Consider the following 21,716-nt stretch of genomic DNA (forward strand, 5'->3'; position numbering starts at 1 on the left):
GGTCTGGGGTTTATGTATTATTTATAGAGATCATTGTAAATCTATTGTACAACAATAATCATAAGAATCATGTAATGTGATTCTCATGTGTAGAGAGAATTCTAATAAAGCTTCGGTCGTTTTGTGGAGTACGCACGCTGCCGAATTACGGTAACTCTTTTTCTTTCTTTTCTTCTCCTTCCTCGTGTTTGCTCTCCTTTTGTACGACTTTGTTTTGTTGTTTTGTGCAATCTCTTTTTCCTCTTCTTGTTCTTTCACACATTAGAGGTTGAGAGGTGTTGCCTCTTCTTTGTCCAACAAAATGCAAACAGCACCATGCAAAAATCTTATACTGATCAAGCCCGGCAACCACTGTGGGAGCTGATCTGTTTCCTTTGAACATATCAAAACCAAACTCAGCTTATACTCATTCTTTCATTTTTCAAAAGTCTTTATATATTTTTTTATTTTAGAAATATTTTAAAGGCGGAGAAGCATTTACAAAATCATAATATGATAGTATGATGAATCACAAAATATGATAGCAAAATAGTAACAAAAATAATAGAAAATTGCAGAATGTAAAGAATAAGAAAATTAAATTTGAAGGCTCCAGAAAAATGGAACACACATGTTACCGTAAAAATGTTGTAGAATGAGTATTAGGTGAAAGCTTGAAGTATTTTTGATGCTTTAGTCGAACGACATTTGGGTTCCTTTTATAGTTGTTAATTGATATCCATCAATCGATTGTTATTGTTGATTTGTCAATTGGTATGGTAGTTTCGGCCATCATCCATAATGAATTTCATTTGATTGTTTACAATTTTTAATTGATTGTTTGTTGATTATCAATCGACTACTTTCATTAGTCAATTAATTATTGCATATCAATAGACTCACCCATGTTGTCATCTAGACTTGTTCATTCACTACTATAAAATCAAGATTGAATCTTATGGATTGAGATTTTGCCATCCTTATTGTTTAAAGACATCATTTACTGACTGTATCATTGGAAATCATCCATTAGTCTAGGATTTTGCTATTCTCATTGTTTAAACACATCATTATATTTATTGATTGTGTCATTAGAAATCATCCATTAGTCAACTAATACTTTATTATCGTAACTCTAATAGAATCTTCGGTTGACTTTGTGATATAGGAATGGAAAAAAATAATTTTATTATTTTTTAATATTTTTATCAAGTTTGGTATTACAATATTTTTGTTAATTTCTATATTTTATATTTTTAAATTTTTGAGTAGGATATTTTATATTTTTAAATTTTTTTAGTCTGTTTAGGATATTTTATATTTTTAGTATTTCTGATATTTAGGATATTTTATATTTTTAGTATTTCTGATATCTATGGTCGGTGAGTTGTCTATATAAGCGTCATTTTTTTTATTAATTTTTTTATGTTAACTATTTTTTTCTAGTAAGATTTTTTCTTTTTTTTTAAAGATAGGAATTGAGATCCATATATGAGAATTTCCTTCATTTCTTCAAGTCTTAGTGCATGAGATTTATATAAGTGTTCTGTTTCATGTTTTGATGAGAGTTTGATTAATAATAATTCGACCATGCTGTTCTTCTTTTCCTCAAAGCTCCGTGTAATTTTTGGATGTCTATTTCTTAATATTCTTTCAAATCAATAGGGTTTAGAAGATCGTTTTCGATATTCGTGCATAAATCAACGAATTTAATAGTTATCCGCGGCATCACTTTATCATCTTGACTGATTCAAATTTCTATTTACACTTGTGAGACTTCTCTTGTTAATATCTTATTGACCTCAATTTACATGAACTTCGTCTGCACTTATTGATGTTTTATGTTGCACCGATAATGCTAATGCCAAGATAAGCTTGCACATGCATATTTGACATAGAGATTAGCCTAATATGAAACCAACTTTCAACCTTTACCAACTACATCAAAACTGGAAGGTTTTGTTCAAACTTTTTTTAATTGGATTGGCACGAAATATCTTTTGTAAAGTTGATTCAGACATGCCATGGGATGAAACCTGATTTAATGTTTTGTTATGCAACTAAAGCCCAAAAATGAATTGGTCCTTCGGTGGTCCAACTATAGAAGTAACTAAAAGGAAATATAAATAAGAGCCTAAATAACTTGTTCTGATTAATCATAAATAAAGAAACTAATTTCAGGATACAAAAAAGGGATAAATAAGACCTTAACTCATTACTTAATTCAAGTGAGCACATGATCATGATCACCACGATCACCTTTCCATACTTTAAAACAAGTGAAAATGGTGGAATTGCTTTTCAAAAGCCATTCTGAATCAATGCACAAAGAGAAAGAATAACAATGTTGTCAAAAGTGCTTCAGTTTCCACTTGAGAACTTGCCTTCAGCACCACCACCAACAAGCCTGAATCCCAATTGTAGCTGCAGGCCTCCTTTGTAACTCTAAAGTTTCGCTTGCTTGTGAATCGGAGAAGGTTGGGGTATGCATATCTAAAGAGTGCCGCAGACATGCCATGTGCCAATTAGACCACATGAAGCTGCAACATTGCAATCTTTCTCAACTGTATCTCATCCTGATTTGTAACTGAAGATCCTCCCAAACTTGGTCTTTTGAAATACACTTCTATAAATTGACTTGTTTCTCTGAAAAATTGACACCCTGGAGCATGTTAAAGTAAGCCATTTGATGCATCTTAACCTAAGAAAGACAAGTAACTCCAAGGATGAAGTTGAAGTTGATATTACCAGTTCAATTCCAAATGCAAACAGCACCATAGAATCACAACTTCACCAATACAATTGAAGAAACACACAAAGTGATCAGTGCATTTGCCGACGCCATCCTGCAGAAAGAAAGGTGATTGAAATACCGAAAGGTTGTATGTGAAGGAGGGCTTTGAAGATAGATGAATCACCTTATTCAATCAGAAGCAACATGTGGATCAGAGTTGTAGGGCTCTTTGGTGTAGAGTATGTACTCTTTGACCTAAGAGATAGTTGAGAAACAAATAGATGTACAAAAAAAAAAGACAGGTCCTATATGAATGTGTTCATTACATCCTGATACAGAAAATACATACGTACAGACTTGCAAATGCAAACAACACCATACAAATCACACTTTCACCAGTACAATTGAAGAAAATGCAAACATATATACATACAAATAACACCTTCACCAAATGTAAAGTAATCAAACCAAATGTAGAAAGAAGCAAACGCAAACAGCACCATACAAATCACACCTTCATCAGTATAATTGAAGAAAGCATATCTTTTTTTGACACTATCCTGCAAAAACAAACAAAGGTGTTTGGAAGAATTGTATGGTTACACGGGAAGGAGGATTCAGAAGAAGATAGACGAATTGCCTTACTCAATTAGAAGGAATGTTTGCATCATAGTTGTAGGGATCCTTGGTATATCGGATGTACTCTTTGCTGGAATATGTCTGTATTTTGACAACAGGAATATGCTTGAGAATGTCCCAATTCTCATTGCCTTCGAGACAGCTCATTAGCAGTTGAAGATTGCAGTGCATCTCAAACTTCTTCAAACTCCTGTGAGTGCTGGCCATGTTGTTATGCTGCTCGATCAAGTCCTGGAACCACTGCGGGAGCTGCTCCATTTCCTCTGAACATATCAACACCAAATGCTGCAGCTTGTCGAGATTCTCCACGCACTCCAAGTTGGGACAGTCATCCACCTCAAGATATCTTAATGACGGGATGTTGGAAATCTTCTTCAACCCTCTGCCATTTGCGACCTTAAGCTTGTAAGCCAAGGGGAGGTTATTGATCTCACGTAGCTCATACGTTTGGAACAAGTACAGTTCATTGAGGTTGGCAGCTCGGTGGAGGTCGTCAGGAAGAGCTCTTAGCTTTGGGAAGTTGATAATAGCACAACTCCTGAGACTCGGAAACAACTTCACTGCAAGAGGTGTTCCCTTGAATGTCCACTCCTCCCATTTGGGCATGTCTTCAAATCGGAGCACTTCAAGTTTGGGAAATGCAGAGCTTCTCGATCCGAGAAATTGAGACCCAATGGCTGTTATGGCGTTTGCACTTACAATACTGAGGAACTTGAGCTGAGGCAGTGTACCCAAGGGAGGGAGCTCCGTGCAACATGGCAAACCAACAAGCTTCAAATACGTCAAGTTTGGAAAAGATTCAGCCAAGGAAGAGGATGCCATCCAGCTCGGGAACTGTCGGCCACAGTACTCATAGAAGTGAAGGTGGATCAAGGTTGATGAAGGCTGAGACATTTCATTGCATATCCTCTCGGCTTTACTGATTTGCACCTCATTCCATCCTTTTTCTTCTTCCTCACCATCCACCTCCTCATTTTCGTCTTCTTCTTCCTCACCCTCATCCTCCACCTCCTCATTTTCGTCTTCTTCTTCCTCTTTAGTTTCAGTTCGTTGTCCAGAGCCATCATCCTTGCCATCACCATCTTCTTCTTCATTGGCTTGAGCATCGTGCCCTCCACCATTGTCATCTTCCTCCTCATTTGGTCGCATCCATGACAACGTAAGGTCCTTAAGAAATGGCTTGTTTGCAAGTGCAGAGGCTCCTTTTTCTGCCCTCTCAAGCCTCAGAATGATTAGGACTCTCAACTTGGAGAGATTTTTCAGCTCTTCTAAATCACAACCTTCTTCAGTTGAGTCATTCTGTCCAATCATAAATCCATAAAGGCTATAGATATTTTCCAGTTTCCCAATTCCCTTGGGCACATAAGTGAGCAGTGGACAACCAATCATGTTAAGCCATCTTAGATTATGCAACTTAGTAATGGACACAGGAAGTCTTTCCAAGAACTTACACCTTAAGATATTCAGACTCTGAAGGTTTACAAGGTTCCCGATAGTTGTCGGAATCTCACGAATATTTGTTTCATCGAGATCTAGATATCTTAAATGCAACAAATCTCCAATGCAATCTGGAATCTTTTCAATTGATGTTTTTGTGAGATCCAAAACTCGCAAACACAGTAATGCTTGCAGAACACTATCTTCGATTGTCTTGGTTTGAGGGGAGTCCGTGAGAATTAGAGTTCTCAAACAAGCTTGTCTTAGAATTTGAGCCGGTAACACTAGCATAGGCCCCATACAAGAGATTGACAGCCGTCGAATTTTCACATTATCATCTACTTTGAATTCTCTACCATGTCGATATAAAACCCCTTCCTCTCTCAGTAAATTTGCACAAAGTGATCTGAAGTGATCGTGCATAGAGAAGAAACTCTTGGACAAATCATTTTTTTTAGCTTCTAAGAGATTTCTACCAAGTAACTCCCTGTAAATCTCCTCCCCTAGATCTTCCATTGTTCTCTGCTTTTTATTTGGAATATCCCTCCTCAATTCATCTTGTTCATCCATAATAAGACCTTCGGCGACCCAAAACTGAACAATCTCCTTAGAATACATATCTTTTTGAGGATACAAAGAGCAATAGAGAAAACATTGTTTGAATCTAGATGGTAAGTCTTCGTAACTCAAATATAAAGGTCTTAATTCTTCCTCAATCTGATCCATATTCCATGCATCACTTTCAAGAACATCCTCCCATTTTGCTTTGTTTTGTTGGTATAGAACCCCTGCAATAGCTTTAATCGCAAGAGGCAAACCGTCACATTTGTTGACAAGTTTAATTCCTATTTCTTCGAAGCTTGATATCTCGTCTTCATCTCCTTCAACATCAAATACTAAATGTTTAAGCAAAGTCCAACCACTTTCTTCATCCATTTTTTCAACTGGATGTATATATCTAGGCTTCATTAGCATTACGATCTTTTCTATTCTAGAGGTAACTAAGACCGTACAACTTGTTGCACTTTTCATTATAGGTTTTCTCAAGAAATCTACCCACACAGATGAATTCCATACATCATCTAGCACAATAAAAGTATTTTGAGTAAGAATAGACACAAGTTTATTTTCCAATTCCACTTTACTTTTTCCTTCAAGGTTTTCTCCTTTGGTTTCACTTCCTTCCGCAGACCTAATTAGATTTTTTAGCAAATCAGACTCCGTGTAATTTTTAGAAACATACAACCATATTCTATTTGAAAAATTATCTTTGATCCTTTCATCCTCGAATATTTTGCTTGCTAGAGTACTCTTTCCAATTCCTCCTGTTCCCACAACTCCAAGAACACGATACTTCTTAGGGTTATTCTCGAGTATCAAATTAACTAGTACCTCAGTAGCATTTTTTATTTGTGTTCCTATAATATCCCCTTCAACTTGTAAGTGAGATGTTTCATGGGTAACCAATCTATTAACATATTCAATTGATTCTTTGGTTGTTCGATCCAAGTTACTTCTTATAACTATATCTTTTTTCAAATCTTCCAACCTATTATTCAGTGCTATAATCTGGTTAGCAATATCATGGCGATATTTAAGGCATTGGAAGCATGAAAAGAGATAGTTGAAAGGGATGTTTATAGTCGTTGAACCTGATAAAGCTCGAGCTTTCAATAACTTTCCCCCTTCAATCATACAGAGATCAATAACATCATCAGCATCATACATGACATCCTTCAACTTCCGCACCCATAAATCAATTTCATCATTCTCATGCCTCTTTTCCTTTGCCTCGTGGAGATAACCATTGATTGTCCCTAACCTTTCTTGAAGAGCTTTGATCTCCTTATCGACACCGAGCACCTTAAAGATCTCTACCTCCACCATGTTGGCAGTGATTGTCATGAATTTTGAGACAAAGAAATCTAAGATCATTGCCATTGTTGGTAGAAGGGAGAGGAAAGGGCTCACAAGTTATAGGGTGTGATGTTTGTTTTGCAAGGAGAAAATGCTAGTGCCCTAACGACTATATATAGGCTCCAAACAATTAGAAAATGTGGTAAAAAGGTGAAATCGCTTGCCCCCAGCGCCCCCGCCGCACCCGACCCAAGGCCATCACGAGAGAGGTAAATCATAGCATCCTGAGCGAGCATGTGGCAGGTGGGGTGAGTTGCACAGGGACCTGGGATTTACGCCCCGACTACCCCGAGTTTCGACCCCACGACCTCATGTGGCAAGCATCCCACCACATACCAACTCGGATGACCTATGGGGTCTCCAAACAATTAGAAAATGAACTAAGTGGTGATGGTATGATTGTTCACATAATGAAACATAAATGAATTTTCAACTTTAATGTCAATTCCCTTCGTTAAATATTATCTTACAAACTTAAAAGTTTAAATATATCCATGTAAGGTAGAGCGATTAAATTAATCATTAAGATAAACATCAATAATTAACGAATAGTAGTTGAAATGCATGTTAAAAAATAATAAAATTCTACAAGACAATCTTTTGTATCTATCTATTCACCGTCTTCTTTTATTAATTTATTCTTTCCATTTTTTAAGGAGGAAATTACTAGATAACTTTAGTAGGTATCAATTATTGCACGTTAAGAGCTCATCATAGGTTGTACTCATAAATAATTAATGAGATAAAAAGGAGATGATTAGTGAAGAGTTTTTATCATTTTCCATTGTGCAACTTACTATTTTATCTATCTATTTATCTATCTATCTATCTATCCATTCATATGATATGATGTTTTACCAACTTAATATACAATCCACTTGCTCAATTATTGGACATTTATATTATTAATGGATAGTAGTTGAATGCATGTTAAAAAACAATAAAATTCTACAAGACAGACAATCTTTTCTATATATCTATTCACCGTCTTCTTTTACTAATTAATTCATGAAGGAAACAACTAGATAACTTTAAGTATCGACTATTGCACATTAACAGCTCATCAAAAGTTGTACTCACAAATAATTAATGAGCTAAAGTGGAGATGACTTAAATTAAAATTGGCTTTTATTATATTCAAATTAATGAAGAGTTTTGTCCTTTTTCATTGTGCAACTAGCTCATATATCTATCCACGTGATGTTATACAATTCATTTGCTCAATTATTGCCCTAGAAATTATTAAAAACCAACATTCAAGACTAATCCAGCTGTGATTGATTGGACATTTAGATAATTCTAATTTTATTATTGTGTAGTTTGTTTTGCATGAAGCAAAATGATTGGAGAACTTTGTATTTAAGTTAATCATGTTAGTCATTTTAATGCTATATGATTTGTCATATTTGTGAGTATTTTTAATTAGACATGATAGTTTAAGTTAATTCGGCTTGATATGGATATCTATCAATCTATTGTAATTGAAGTCATCTCCTCTCGTATTGAAACAATGAGATGCGATCTTTATGCATAATCCTTGCATTGTCAAACTTTTTATTGTTTTATAAATCAATCATATTAGTCATTTTTAATGTTACATGATTTGTCGTATTTGTGAGTATGTATTTTTTAATTAGGAATAATAATTTAATTTGGTTTGATATTGATGTCTATCAATCCATCCTAATCAAAGTCATCTCCTCTCCTGTGTATGTAATTAATGAGATATTTTATGTATATATAGTATTTGTGTTGGGAAATTGTAATGATTTTATATATCGATCAAATTAGAACGCTTACAAGAATTGATAGACACTATCCATAGCTCTACTTTCATGTCTCACGTATACTCCTATGCTCTCTTGTTCTTCTCCTCTCACACAGTGGTAAGCTCGAGGTGGAGGCCGTAAAGGACTAAAGGCTCGAGATCAATACCACATTTGAAATTAACTATTAATATCTATATTGCTATTTTTATTTAAGTCTCTTATTTATTGTAAGGTCAATTGGAAGATGAGATGGTGAATGATCGAGCTCAGAGATGCAATTGATCGAGGATCAAGTGACTGGATAAGGTTTTCCAACCAGTCGATTGGAAGATGATGTGATGAGTGATCTAGCATTCTAGCTCAGAGATATGATTGATCCATTGAGATCAAGTTATTGGATAAAATTTTTCAGTCGACTAACACGTCGCATCAGTAAAGATGATAGACCGCTTGTTTGTGGACTAAGTTAGCAGCTTTCGATCAATCAGATAAGATTTTTGTTTATCCCGGGTAGCTTCTGGAGTATACAAATTGATCGTCGAGGCTAGTGTTCGACACTATCTCCGTAAATAATATTGCTCCGCTACGGTGCTTAACGGATTGTTGCAATTCGTTCCCAAGATACAACGACGACGAACGTCTCGAAATCGTAGCACTCCGACTTCCGAGACCAGCGAACCTTCTAGTAGACTTCTTGGACTCTTGAATGCACAAGATGAGATGAATGCTTGAGGAAGAGAAGAGAGGATTGAGTGAATATTCCATCATCTGGAGGGTTCTATTTATACTGAAAGAAGAGGTTGAGTGTCCTTTGGGTGAGTGGATGTGTTCTTTGGGCTGGATCGATCTAGATCATCCATTCTGAAGGGTTGTAACCCTTCTCCAAGCCCACTTCAATCTCATCCATCATATCTGAGGAGTTGTGACCCTCAGATCCCGCCTATTGTCATCGGCCATCGGATATGGATCCATTGATTCGATGCTTCAGATCAAGTCTCATCCCAAGCCGTCAGATCGTTACTCTTTGCGATCCAACGCTCTAGATCACATCACAAGCGATCCATCAAACCTATTTGATCAACGTTGATCAACGGTAGCCATCCATTCCCTAAGTCAACTATCCAGTCATCTCCCTTTGCCCACGAGGATGCCGCATAGGTACTGCCACGTCAGGTACGAGCCTGACACGTCACCCGAGTGCCACGTAGGCACTGCAATTGTTATGATGTATACTAAAAGTCTAGCTTTTGGTATAAACATTTATCTAGAAATAAGGATTACATTGGTCAAATGTCTACATTTACGATAAATATAGTTGCTCAATTAATTTATATTGTAGATAACATGGTGTGTGGTATCACACACAGAAGATCATGTTATCGGTTCCTTATAAATTATAAACAGTAGCTCACGACCAAGATGGAAAGGAACAAACCATTGGAAGGTCGTAGTGTAATTAGGTGTTAGTTTATCTTAACTATATAATTACACTAGTACACTTAGAGTGTATTGAGTAGGACCATTTGAGGTCGTTCCTTTTATACTGACTTTATGAAGGAACAAAGACCTAAGTTATTATGGAAGTGTGTGCTCTTAATCCTAATATAATAACAAGCACATATATTTGATATTTATTTCTTTAATTTATCAATGGGTGAGATTTAGTTCGATAAATCAATAAGCCCGATAAGTTGGGAAATGATATCACTTATAGTGTGTGTTGTTGATTATAGAAGGAAACTGTGTCCTAGTGATCTAGGTTGAGAATGCCCCCAAGAGGAGCTCATAATGATTGTCATGTTAAACCCTGCAGGTGGACTTAGTCCGACATGACGATGAAGTTGAGTGGTACTACTCTTGGAGCTAGATATTAATTAAGTGAGTTGTCAGTAACTTACTTAATTAGTGGGCATTTGTTGTAAAATACCGAAAAATAGGCGAATATTAAGGAGGTAATTTTCCGGAATTTTTAGAATTTTTTCGGGAATTTTTTGGAGCTCGAACGGACGAGTTAACGGGGATAAAAATGGGGCCCGGAAAAGCCTGTTTAGGCTACCCTATTTAAGTGAGGAAATGTTTATTTATTTATTTTATCTCTTTCCTTTTTCTTTTTCTCCTCACTGCGTTTTAAGCCGACGTCGTTCCTCGCGCCTTCTTCCCCTCGCATCCGATCTGCCCTAACCTCTGCCGCCCCCGACGGTTTCTCCAACCCAAAGCATCCCTGCGCCGACCCCTTTCCCTGTGCCCTAGCCGCCAGCCATCGAGACAGCCTACTTCCTCTCCTTTTCCTTCCTGTCCAAGCATCGGCGTCGCGTGAGCCACTGTCGACCCACTGTCGTCTTCCCTAGCGTCGCTCCGTTGCCGCCACCACCACACGGGACAGCGACGACGCCCCCACAGTAGACGCGGCCGAGAGCTCCCACCGTGCCCTAGCCCCTCTTAGTGGATAACCGGCTGCCAATGCTCAAAGTCACTGTCGATTTGTAGCCTCTGCCCTAACCTCTGCTTCCGACGTCGGTAAGGGTTCTGCCGTGGCCACCATTTGGGATCTGTATGCCGTCGTTGCCCTCTGCTCTAGTTTACTGCCTCAGTAGCCCCTTGCTGGAAACAACACCAGAGCCCTAAATCCTCCGTTCTCTATTCCAGTGAGTTACTGGATGAAGGTAAGGATCAGGTTGCAATTTTAGTTGTGCACTTGTATTTGATTGGGTAGTTGATGCATTCGTAGTGTGATTTTTGGATTCGATCGTTGGAAGGCACCTAGTTGGTTCCGGCTATCACAACATTAATAGTTGTTGCTGTCCCTGCTTGATTCCGGCCATCACACCCCTGTCAACAGATTGGCACATCTGAGGTAAGATTAGGTTGTAAGATGAGTTGTTGTTTGATTTGTGATTCCTTATTATTGATCTCAACTTGATCTGATCAGTGGGAAGGATTTCAGCAGGGAGTTTGTGTTCTGTGGCCTTACTTGGTTCTAGCAGAAAATTCCGACCAACAGCACCCCTTGTTCCAGAAATCAATAAGGCTGAGAAATAAGGTAAGGTGTAGGACATTTGATATATGTTATGAATCATGGTTTTGATTCAATTATTTCAGATAGTGTTTGTGTCAAAGGAATTAGGATTTTATTTTAATCTAATAGTATGATTAAGGTTTTATACTCATTTAGAGTTAGAGGTTTGTTTAGCTATTTGTGAGAATTGTAGCTAAATAAAATATATTTATGTTGGTGATACAGGACTTGACGCGAGACGAGTATCTCGATGTCAGATTTGGACTTGATAGGATTGGGCATTTATTTTGGAGGCGGGTACTTTTGACTTTTTGTCTTTGATATGCTTAGTAATGAAATTAACATATTGCATCAATTGTGTTTCTTATCTGTTTCGGTTAATCACTACCCAAATCTTGATATGTGCTTGATTGATTGATTGATTTGCATCTCATGTATATTTTACCTGTTTATACATGCTTATAGGGGGTAGTGATATACCATGCTTCACCATGTTCAGGACCTAGGTTTTTATACCTTCTGTGTACCTTTGATTCAATATGATTCGTTGACCTAGGGTGCACTTTTCCATATATATGGATTAGGTCAGAATGTTTATATGGTTATTGCCATGCATCATTTGCATGATTGCATGCTGTGCGATAGTCCGCTCCATTATTGTTGAGCACATCGCCAGTTACATGGATCTGCACACACCACCACTCATGGGTTAGTGGTCGATTCAGGCAGAGTGTGTTGCAGCAGGGGCTCTGTTAGGCACCGTTGGTCCGCTCATGGGTAGTGTGACACAACATGTTATCCGGCAGGGATTCCTCCCCGTCATCGTGTACCGGGAGTTGAGAGCATTGCGCTCCCCCATCTATGATTTGGGGTAGGAGGATAGGTGTACTCCGACAGCATCCCGTCCACTCGGTCACTCATCAGGAGTAGTGACGACAGAGTGCACGGTTGTCACAGCCCTACCCACTCGGCCTCACTATTGTGTGTGAGATGATCGACTGGCGTCAGGGGTGACCAGGACGCATCATTGGCATCATATGCATGATGCATTTATTGCTTGTGTTTGTGTTTGCTGTATTTATATGCTGCATATTGTTTGGATACCTATGTTTGACATGCATACAGAATTTCCTTATCCCTCGGACTGTTTGACCTTATACTCAGGACCTGGTTAGTACAGTATTCTCCTGCTTACTTCAGATGCATTTTTATCTTTCTTATCAGGAGACTATACGCATGATTAGTACTAGGTGTTGTTTCTTTACTTTGCATATCAATTGTACCTGCTGAGTGTTGGACTCACCCCGCCTCCATTGTTGTTATTTTCAGGTTGATGCTGTCAGGAGGGAGTTCCAGTCGCTAGTCCTCACTGCACGTAGTGCTGGTCCCTGCAGACCTCGAGGATATGTTTGGTTTTCTTTGGTTTCTTTCTGTTCTAAACTGTTTTGAACATGTTATGTTTTGGATTATTCTGCTTATGAATGTTGTATGGATTTTATTATTGCGATGGATTTGGATTTGGATTTTATTCTACTACATGCCTGCTTGGATGGCAGAAGAGGTGAGTTCGTTGGATTTGATGTTTACAAGTGTAGTGGAGTAGGGTGGATTTCGAGTCAGAGTATTATTTTACTGTTTAATTATCTTAACTGCGTGGTTGTGACAGTCAGAGGCTGAATAAATTATAAATACTGCGTGGTGTTTGTTTTTACTTATTGTTATTATTCCAGCCGCATGTGGCTGAGGTATGGAGATATGTAGAAAGTTTCAGATTGTCCGCCGTACAGGGGAGATGCTGTCGAAATTTCTTCGGACGGGGACTCCTCTGGGGCGTGACATTTGTTATCTTAAACACAGGGAGACTAACACACTCATAATAAGAAGAAGCCCAAAATGTAATTTGGGATTGGTGCGGTAGTTCAATAATAGTTCTCTAGTGGAATGAATTATTATTGATAAAATTAAGTTGTGTGTTCGGGGTGAACACGGGATGCTTAATTTTATCGGGAGACCAAAACCAATTCCTCCTCTCGGTCCCTATCGTAGCCTCTTGTATATAAAAAATTATATCCATCCAAGTCCATCTTCTAGTTCATGTTGTTGGTGTTGTTTCACACTGCTGAAATTAACATGAACAGAACAGCAACTCACGGGAAGCTTGTGAACATTTTGCTTGCCAACGTTGATGTGTCAACATGAGAAGCTGTGATGTGTCAACGTGAGAAATTTTGAAATGCCAACGTGAGAAGCTTGAGAAGCTTTGAGATATCAACATTAAGCAACTCACAGTTTTTGCTTGCAAATTAAGTCAACGTGAGAAGCTTGTTTAAGCAACTCACGTTTTTGTTTGCAAATTCACGTGAGAAGCTTGTTTAAGCAACTCACGTTTTTTGATTGTAAATTAAATCAATGTGAGAAGTTGCCAACGTTGATTAATGCTAAGGCCGATCACGTGGAATTAAAAGGAAAGGATTTTTAATTTATAAATCATTAAGGAAAAATTATTGGAAAATTTTTTTATAAATTTCTAGAATTAAATTAGGAAGTTTTTATTCTTGTGAATAAAAAAAAACTTCCTTGATGGAGAATAAAAGTGGCCGGCCATGTAATGTGAGAAGAGGAAATTATTTTTTAATTAAATAAATTTTCCTTTTCATGGCAAAAGAATTAAGGAAGTTTTTATTTAAATTTCCTTATTTGCCAAGACCAAGGATTATAAAAGAGGGGGTAGAGGTGCCTTCATGGAAAACGACTCTATTATTCTTTTCCTCCCTCTCTTCCTTGGTGGCCGTCCTCTTCCTCTTCTCTCTTCTCCTTCTTGTGGCCGAACCATCTTGTTCTCTTGGAGTCCTTGTGGTGGCCGGATCTAGCTTGGAGAAAAGGAGAGAAAGGAGGCTTCGCTCTTGCATCCCTTGGAGCTTGGTGGTGGTGGCCGAACCTCATCATTTCTTGGAGTCATGTGGTGGCCGAACCTTGCAAAGAAGAAGAAGGTGCCTTGGTGGTTCTCGTCTCGGAAGATCGTTGCCCACACAACGTCCGGGATTAGAAGAGGAATACGGTAGAAGACCTAGAGGTTTTTGTTTGCAAAAGAAAAGGTATATTAGTATTTAATTTCCGCATCATACTAGTTTTATTTCTTTGTAAAAATACCAAATACAAGAGGCATGCGATTCTAGTATTTCAAATTTGTTTTCAATGTTGTGTTCTTTTGTTTTTCTTTTCCTTGTGATTTGATTGTTCTTTTTGGTTGACCTAAAGTTATTTAAGGAAATTAAATATTAACTTTCCTTAAAAGGCTTTGTCTAGTTAGTGGTGGTTGTTCCCATATCCAAGAAGGTCATGTGCCTCGCCACGTCAGTACTGGAAGCAAATTTTGGAAATTAATATTTAATGAAATTGATAACTTAGGTGATTTGGATCGAACGTGTTAAGTTCCGCAGGCGATCCAAGTTTAATTTAAAAGAACACATAGTAGCTAGGAAAAGGTTCAGACCTTTGTACAAAATTTTTGTACAGTGGAACCATTAGGTTTTTCGAGATGCATACGTGCGAAGTGCAAAGTGCGCCTACAAAGCGCCCATTGCGCACGTGGCGGGTGGCGGGCTCACAGGTGCGAGCACCTGCTCGCCCTGGGCTAAGGGAGCACCTGTCCTTTTATTTTTGTGTTAACTCCATTAACACATCTTCATTAATAAGTGGAGAATACACATCGAGAATTTCCGATGTGAGACTATTCTCCCATGCACTTTATTAATGAATAATAAATGTTATTTTGGGCCGACTTTAAACATTAATTTCTCATTCACCCTTAATCGGTTTTGAGCAAATTAATAGTCTAAATCTATCTACGCGAATCGTAGATTTCAATTTTGAAGTCAATTACGACTTTCAACAATTGATGGCTTCCTTCCTCAAAATCATTTTGGTCCATTTAAGGCCCCAATATCCAACAATCCCCCACATGAATGGAAATTAATGCAATGTGTGTATGCATGCTGACACTTTACAAGAGTCCAATCGATAAGTCACTGCATCGAGAGAGGTAGCTTGTGGCTTTGAACCTTCCGTAGTGAAATGCTATCGAGTATACTAGGCTGCGCAGTGAACGTGATGTCTTGAACTGCTCAGCTGTTGGTGTATACTTAGACAATAACACCCACACAGAGATCTATCTCACCTACTTTAGGTTCTCATGGTTGGTTCCGTTTCGGCCATGGATACCATCTTGGATTCATGAATGTTTCATTGAAGTGGCCTGTCTTCACACTCACATAGGTGACACTTCTATCAAGAGTATCCTACCATACTCCACCTTATCAGGTATACAAGTCACTAAAAGCATAAGCTTAACCTCACTACATGAGGTAGGACAGCACAAATTCATCCTAGGATTGGGATAGAGATAAATTATCTAATGTGCTGGACCACAACTTCTGTAACTTCGTTGTCCCATTGAATCAAGATCTTGGGATCTCCAGTCAACAAGGTTGGGTTACCGCTACAGTCGTTTTCAGTTGTAGATTTTTAATCCTATTCCTCTTGATGAGCAGTATACTTGATCTCGACTCAACCCCTTCGTTAGAGGATCTGCCAAATTATCTTTGGACTTAACATAGTCGATTGCAATCACTCCATTCGAGATCAACTGCCTAATGGTATTATGTTTACGACGTATATGTCGTGACTTCCCATTATACATATTACTCTGTGCCCTTCCAATCGCCGATTGACTATCACAGTGGATTAGTACGACAGACACAGGTTTCATCCAGCTCGGAATATCTTCCAAGAAATTCCGTAGCCATTCAGCTTCCTCAGCTGCTTTGTCTAGTGCTATAAACTCAGATTCCATAGTTGACCGAGCAATGCAAGTCTGCTTAGTGGATTTCCAAGATACTGCCCCCCCACCGATCATGAATACATATCCACTAGTGGATTTGGAGTCTTTAGTATCTGATATCCAATTAGCATCACAATATCCTTCCAACACAGTGAGATATTTTCCATAATATAATCCATAGTTCATAGTATATTTCAAATATCTGAGAACTCGCATCAATGCTTTCCAATGGGTGTCGTTTGGATTACTCGTAAAATGACTCAGTTTGTTGACCGTACAGGTAATATCCGGACGTGTGCAGTTTGTGAGATACATCAAACTGCCTATTATCCGAGAATATTCCAACTGCGATATGGTCTCACCATGGTTTTTTGCTAAGTGTTGACTTAGATCCATAGGTGTTTTCACTGTAGAGAGATCGTACGCATTGAATTTTTTCAATACAGATTCTACATAATGGGATTGTGTTAAAACTATCCCTTCTGATGTCCTGAAAATTTTAATTCCCAATATAACATCTGCTTGACCCATATCTTTCATATCAAAATTTCTGGTCAACATTTTCTTTGTAGTCATGATTACATCATGATTACAACCCATTATTAGCATTTCGTCTACGTATAGACAGACAATTACATAGCCTTCAGGTGTGTTTTTGACATAAATGCATTTGTCACATTCATTTATTCTGAATTCGTTTGACAGCATTACTTTGTCAAATTTTTCGTGCCATTGTTTAGGCGCTTGCTTAAGTCCGTACAATGACTTAACAAGTCGACACACTTTTTTCTCATTTCCAGGAGCCATGAACCCTTCGGGTTGCTCCATATAAATTTCTTCTTCCAACTCACCATTTAAGAACGCAGTCTTAACATCCATTTGATGTATTTCAAGGTCATACAGTGCTGCAATGGCTATTAGCACTCGTATGGACGTAATTCTTGTCACCGATGAGTATGTATCGAAGTAATTAAGGCCTTCCTCTTGCTTGTACCCCTTGGCTACAAGTCTGGCCTTATACTTGTCAATTGATCCATCAGCTTTATACTTACGTTTTAGTATCCACTTACAACCTAATGGTTTATTACCAGAAGGAAGGTCTACTAATTCCCAAGTATGATTATTCATGATAGACTCAATTTCACTATTGACAGCTTCTTTCCACATTGGAGCATCGGGTCTAGAGAGCTTCACTTAATGTTCTTGGTTCCATTTCTGACATGAAAGTCATGAAATCTGGCCCGAACGATTTCTCAACTCTAGCCCGTTTGCTACGACGTGGCTCTTCACTTTGATCGTCAATAGTCCTTTTATAACAGCTAAGTTCAGTAACGTCATTTTTGTTTGAACTTCCGTTGTTATCACTTTCAACGTTTCCCTTTTTATTTGGGAATACATTTTCAAAGAATATCGCATTCCGAGATTCTATGGTTGTTCCCACATGTATATCAGGAATGTCTGATTTGTGAACTAGGAAACGATATGCACTACTATTATGGGCATATCCGAAAAATACCGCATCGAACGTTTTAGGTCCGATCTTTACATGCTTTGGTTTAGGTACTTCGACCTTTGCCAAGCACCCCCACACTTTTAGGTATTTGTACGATGGCTCGCGGCCTTTCCATAGTTCATATGGAGTTTTATCATTTTTCTTATGAGGGATTCTGTTGAGAATGTGATTTGCCGATAATATTGCTTCCCCCCACAAGTTTTGAGGTAAGCCTGAATTTATCAACAAGGCATTCATCATTTCTTTTAGTGTCCGATTTTTACGTTCGGCAACACTGTTTGATTGAGATGAGTAAGGCGCCGTTGTTTGATGGATAATGTCAGATTTTGTACAAAATTCATCAAACGGTGCACCATATTCTCCACCTCTATCGCTTCGAATTATTTTAATTCATTTGTCAAGTTGGTTTTCAACTTCTGTTTTATAGGTTTTAAACGCCTCTAGGGCTTCGTCTTTACTTCTTAAAAGAAAGACATAACAGAATTTTATGTAGTCATCGATAAAAGTAATAAAATATTTTTTACCTCCTCTAGTTTGCACAAATTTCAAGTCACATAGATCACTATGTATTAACTCTAGAGGAGTTGTTGTCCTTTCTACCGAATGAAAAGGTAGTTTCGTCATTTTCGCTTCCACACACACTTCACATTTGTGTGTTCCGTCAACATTGACGTTTGGTAATAAATTTAATTTGACGAGACGTTTGAGAGTATTATTATGCACATGTCCGAATCGATCATGCCATAAATTAAAACACTCAACAACATAGCTGGAAGTATTTATTTTATTACCATCAAAATTTCGGAGTACAGACATTATAACCATTTTGAATAGACCCTTTTCTAGGTACCCCTTTCCTACGAAGACACCATTCTTCGTAAGTACAAAGTTGTCTGACTGGAACACTAGCCTAAATTCGGCCTTGACCAATGCCGCTCCAGAAACTAGGTTCTTACTGATGTCGGGAACATGGAGTACATCAATGAGTGTTAGCTCCTTTCCGGACGTCATCTTCAGAACAACCTTTCCGAGTCCAACAATTGGCGACGTCGTGGAATTACCCATATAGAGCTTCCTGCCATTTATCGGAGTATACTTGGAGAACATCGCCTTATCGGAACAGATATGACGAGTTGCTCCAGTATCAATGAACCACTGCTTCGGGTTGGTATCCACCAAGTTGGCTTCAAATACAACTGCAGTGAGATCCAAGTCCTCAAGAGAGGTTGCGACATGATTCGCAGCATCTTTTGGCCCCTTGGTTGGCTTCTTTGGGCGTCTGCAGTCCTTGGACAGGTGTCCTGCCTTTCCACAGTTGTAGCAGGAGCCTTTGAACTTCTTTGCTTGAGCCTTCTTTTTGAACTGCTTCGGTTTTTTAGCGTTCGACTCGACCAGGTTGGACATTTCGTCTATAGTCCGCTTGATTCCTCTGGAGTCGGATAACTTTCGATTATCCTCCTCTATTCGTAGCCTCAGGATCAGGTCTTGCAGCCCTATCTCCTTTTGCTTGTGCTTTAGGTAATTCTTGAAATCCTTCTATAACGGAGGGAGTTTCTCAATTACCGCAGCAACTGCGAATGTCTCGTTCAGCTTCATGCCTTCGGCGTCCAGATCATGCAGTATTAATTGCATATCTTGGACTTGAGATGAGACGCTTTTTGAGTCCACCATCTTGAAATCCAGAAACCGACCGACGATGAATTTCTTCAATCCAGCATTTTTGGTCTTATATTTCTTCTCAAAGGATTCCCACAAAGATTTTGCCATCTCCAGGGAAAAATATACGTTATATAACGTGTTGTCCAAGGCGTTGAGTATATAATTGCGACACAGAAAATCTCCATGAGACCACGCATCGCTAGCAGCCTTACTACCTTCCGTAGCGGCTGGCATGTCTTTGTGCAAAAACCGTACAAGGTTTAGCGTTGTTAGATAAAATAGCATCTTCTGCTGCCATTTTTTGAAGTCGGTTCCGGTGAATTTCTCCGGCTTTTCTCCGTGCGGAATGGTTGTCGGAATGGCGGTCGGAATGACGGTCGGAACGGCCGTCGGAATGTCGTTGGTAGCCATATCAGTTTGCACGAAATATCGTTTACGACTGTTTATCCCGGATAGCTTCTGGAGTATGCAAACTGATCGTCAAGGCTAGTGTTCGACACTATCTCCGTAAACGATATTGCTCCACTACGGTGCTTAACGGATTGTTGCAATTCGTTCCCAAGATACAACGACGACGAACGTCTCGGAATCGTAGCACTCCGACTTCCGAGACCAGCGAACCTTCTAGTAGACTTCTTGGACTCTTGAATGCACAAGATGAGATGAATGCTTGAGGAAGAGAAGAGAGGATTGAGTGAATATTCCATCATCTGGAGGGTTCTATTTATACTGAAAGAAGAGGTTGAGTGTCCTTTGGGTGAGTGGATGTGTTCTTTGGGCTGGATCGATCTAGATCATCCATTCTGAAGGGTTGTAACCCTTCTCCAAGCCCACTTCAATCTCATCCATCAGATCTGAGGAGTTGTGACCCTCAGATCCCGCCTATTGTCATCGGCCATCGGATCTGGATCCATTGATTCGATGCTTCAGATCAAGTCTCATCCCAAGCCGTCAGATCGTTACTCTTTGCGATCCAACGCTCTATATCGCATCACAAGCGATCCATCATACCTATTTGATCAACGTTGATCAACGGTAGCCATCCATTCCCTAAGTCAACTGTCCAGTCATCTCCCTTTGCCCACGAGGATGCCGCATAGGTACTGCCACGTCAGGTACGAGCCTGACACGTCACCCGAGTGCCACGTAGGCACTGTAATGTCACCTGGAGCATAAATTTAAGCTCCTCAATGCTCCTCGCGAAGTGCAAAGTGCGCCTACAAAGCGCCCATTGCGCACGTGCGCATGTGGCGGGTGGCGGGTGGCGGGCTCACAGGTGCGAGCACCTGCTCGCCCTGGGCTAAGGGAGCACCTGTCCTTTTATTTTTGTGTTAACTCCATTAACACATCTTCATTAATAAGTAGAGAATACACATCGAGAATTTCCGATGTGGGACTATTCTCCCATGCACTTTATTAATGAATAATAAATGTTATTTTGGGCCGACTTTAAACATTAATTTCTCATTCACCCTTAATTGATTTTGAGCAAATTAATAGTCTAAATCTATCTACGCGAATCGTAGATTTCAATTTTGAAGTCAATTACGACTTTCAACAATTGATGGCTGTTGGAACCCCAAGGTGTTTTGATGTGATCAAACAAGCTAAGTTAGGTCCTGCGTTTGTTTAACCCTTGTGTCTAAGTGTGCAGGAGCTTAGGAACACAGGAAGTCGAGCGGAAGACGCGGCTAACGAGAAGGACGGCACGGGGAGAGAGCCGACGGGCTCGGTGCGTCCGAGGGACGAGGTGACCGCGAAAGAGTACACCGGCGGACGAGAAGAACGTGTGCGGCGTTCGAGGGACGAGAAACCGGGAAGGAAGGCTGCTCGAGGAGAAGGCCGGAACATGGGTTCGGGTGAGCTCTATTCCGGAAGGCCGAGATCACCCAAGCAAACGGAGCCGGAGCGAACAGACCCGGACCGAGATGAGCTGGATCGAGACGAGTTGAACCGGAGTCGAAAAGTCAACTTATGTTGACCTTAGGGCTCCGGGCGCCCGGAACCATTCCGGGCGCCTGGAACCGACCGGGGCGCCCGGAATCGACTTTTCAACAGGATCGAGTTTTGACTCGATCCGACCGTTGGGGGATAAAATTTATCCCCCCAAGGCGCCCGGAACCCTTCCAGGCGCCCGGACCAAGACTATAAATATAGCCTTGGTCCAGAAGCAATTATGAATTAAGAACGAACTACTTGTAATCCAGTGCTTT

At 39.3% G+C, this 21,716-nt stretch overlaps 1 protein-coding gene across 4 annotated transcripts; it reads right to left on the reverse strand.

Moving 5' to 3' along the window:
- Positions 1 to 2,175: 2,175 nt before the first annotated feature.
- Positions 2,176 to 6,813, reverse strand: LOC121971378 (putative disease resistance protein RGA3). 4 transcript variants are annotated; one of them, XM_042522622.1, is made up of 5 exons: positions 6,442 to 6,813; positions 3,359 to 5,670; positions 2,898 to 3,273; positions 2,728 to 2,825; positions 2,176 to 2,625 (listed from the first exon to the last, which is right to left on the reverse strand). In XM_042522622.1, the coding sequence occupies exons 1-2, from the start codon at positions 6,728 to 6,730 to the stop codon at positions 3,359 to 3,361; spliced, it is 2,601 nt and encodes an 866-aa protein (XP_042378556.1). In that variant the 5' UTR covers positions 6,731 to 6,813; the 3' UTR covers positions 2,176 to 2,625; positions 2,728 to 2,825; positions 2,898 to 3,273. The 4 variants fall into 4 exon arrangements, with proteins under 4 accessions (XP_042378556.1, XP_042378553.1, XP_042378554.1 ...); XM_042522619.1 differs by having other exon boundaries at positions 3,359 to 6,813; XM_042522620.1 differs by having other exon boundaries at positions 2,176 to 2,641; positions 3,359 to 6,813.
- Between the last annotated feature and the right edge of the window lie 14,903 nt (positions 6,814 to 21,716).

This window comes from Zingiber officinale, chromosome 4A (assembly GCF_018446385.1).
Source record: "Zingiber officinale cultivar Zhangliang chromosome 4A, Zo_v1.1, whole genome shotgun sequence".
Classification (NCBI taxonomy): domain Eukaryota; kingdom Viridiplantae; phylum Streptophyta; class Magnoliopsida; order Zingiberales; family Zingiberaceae; genus Zingiber; species Zingiber officinale.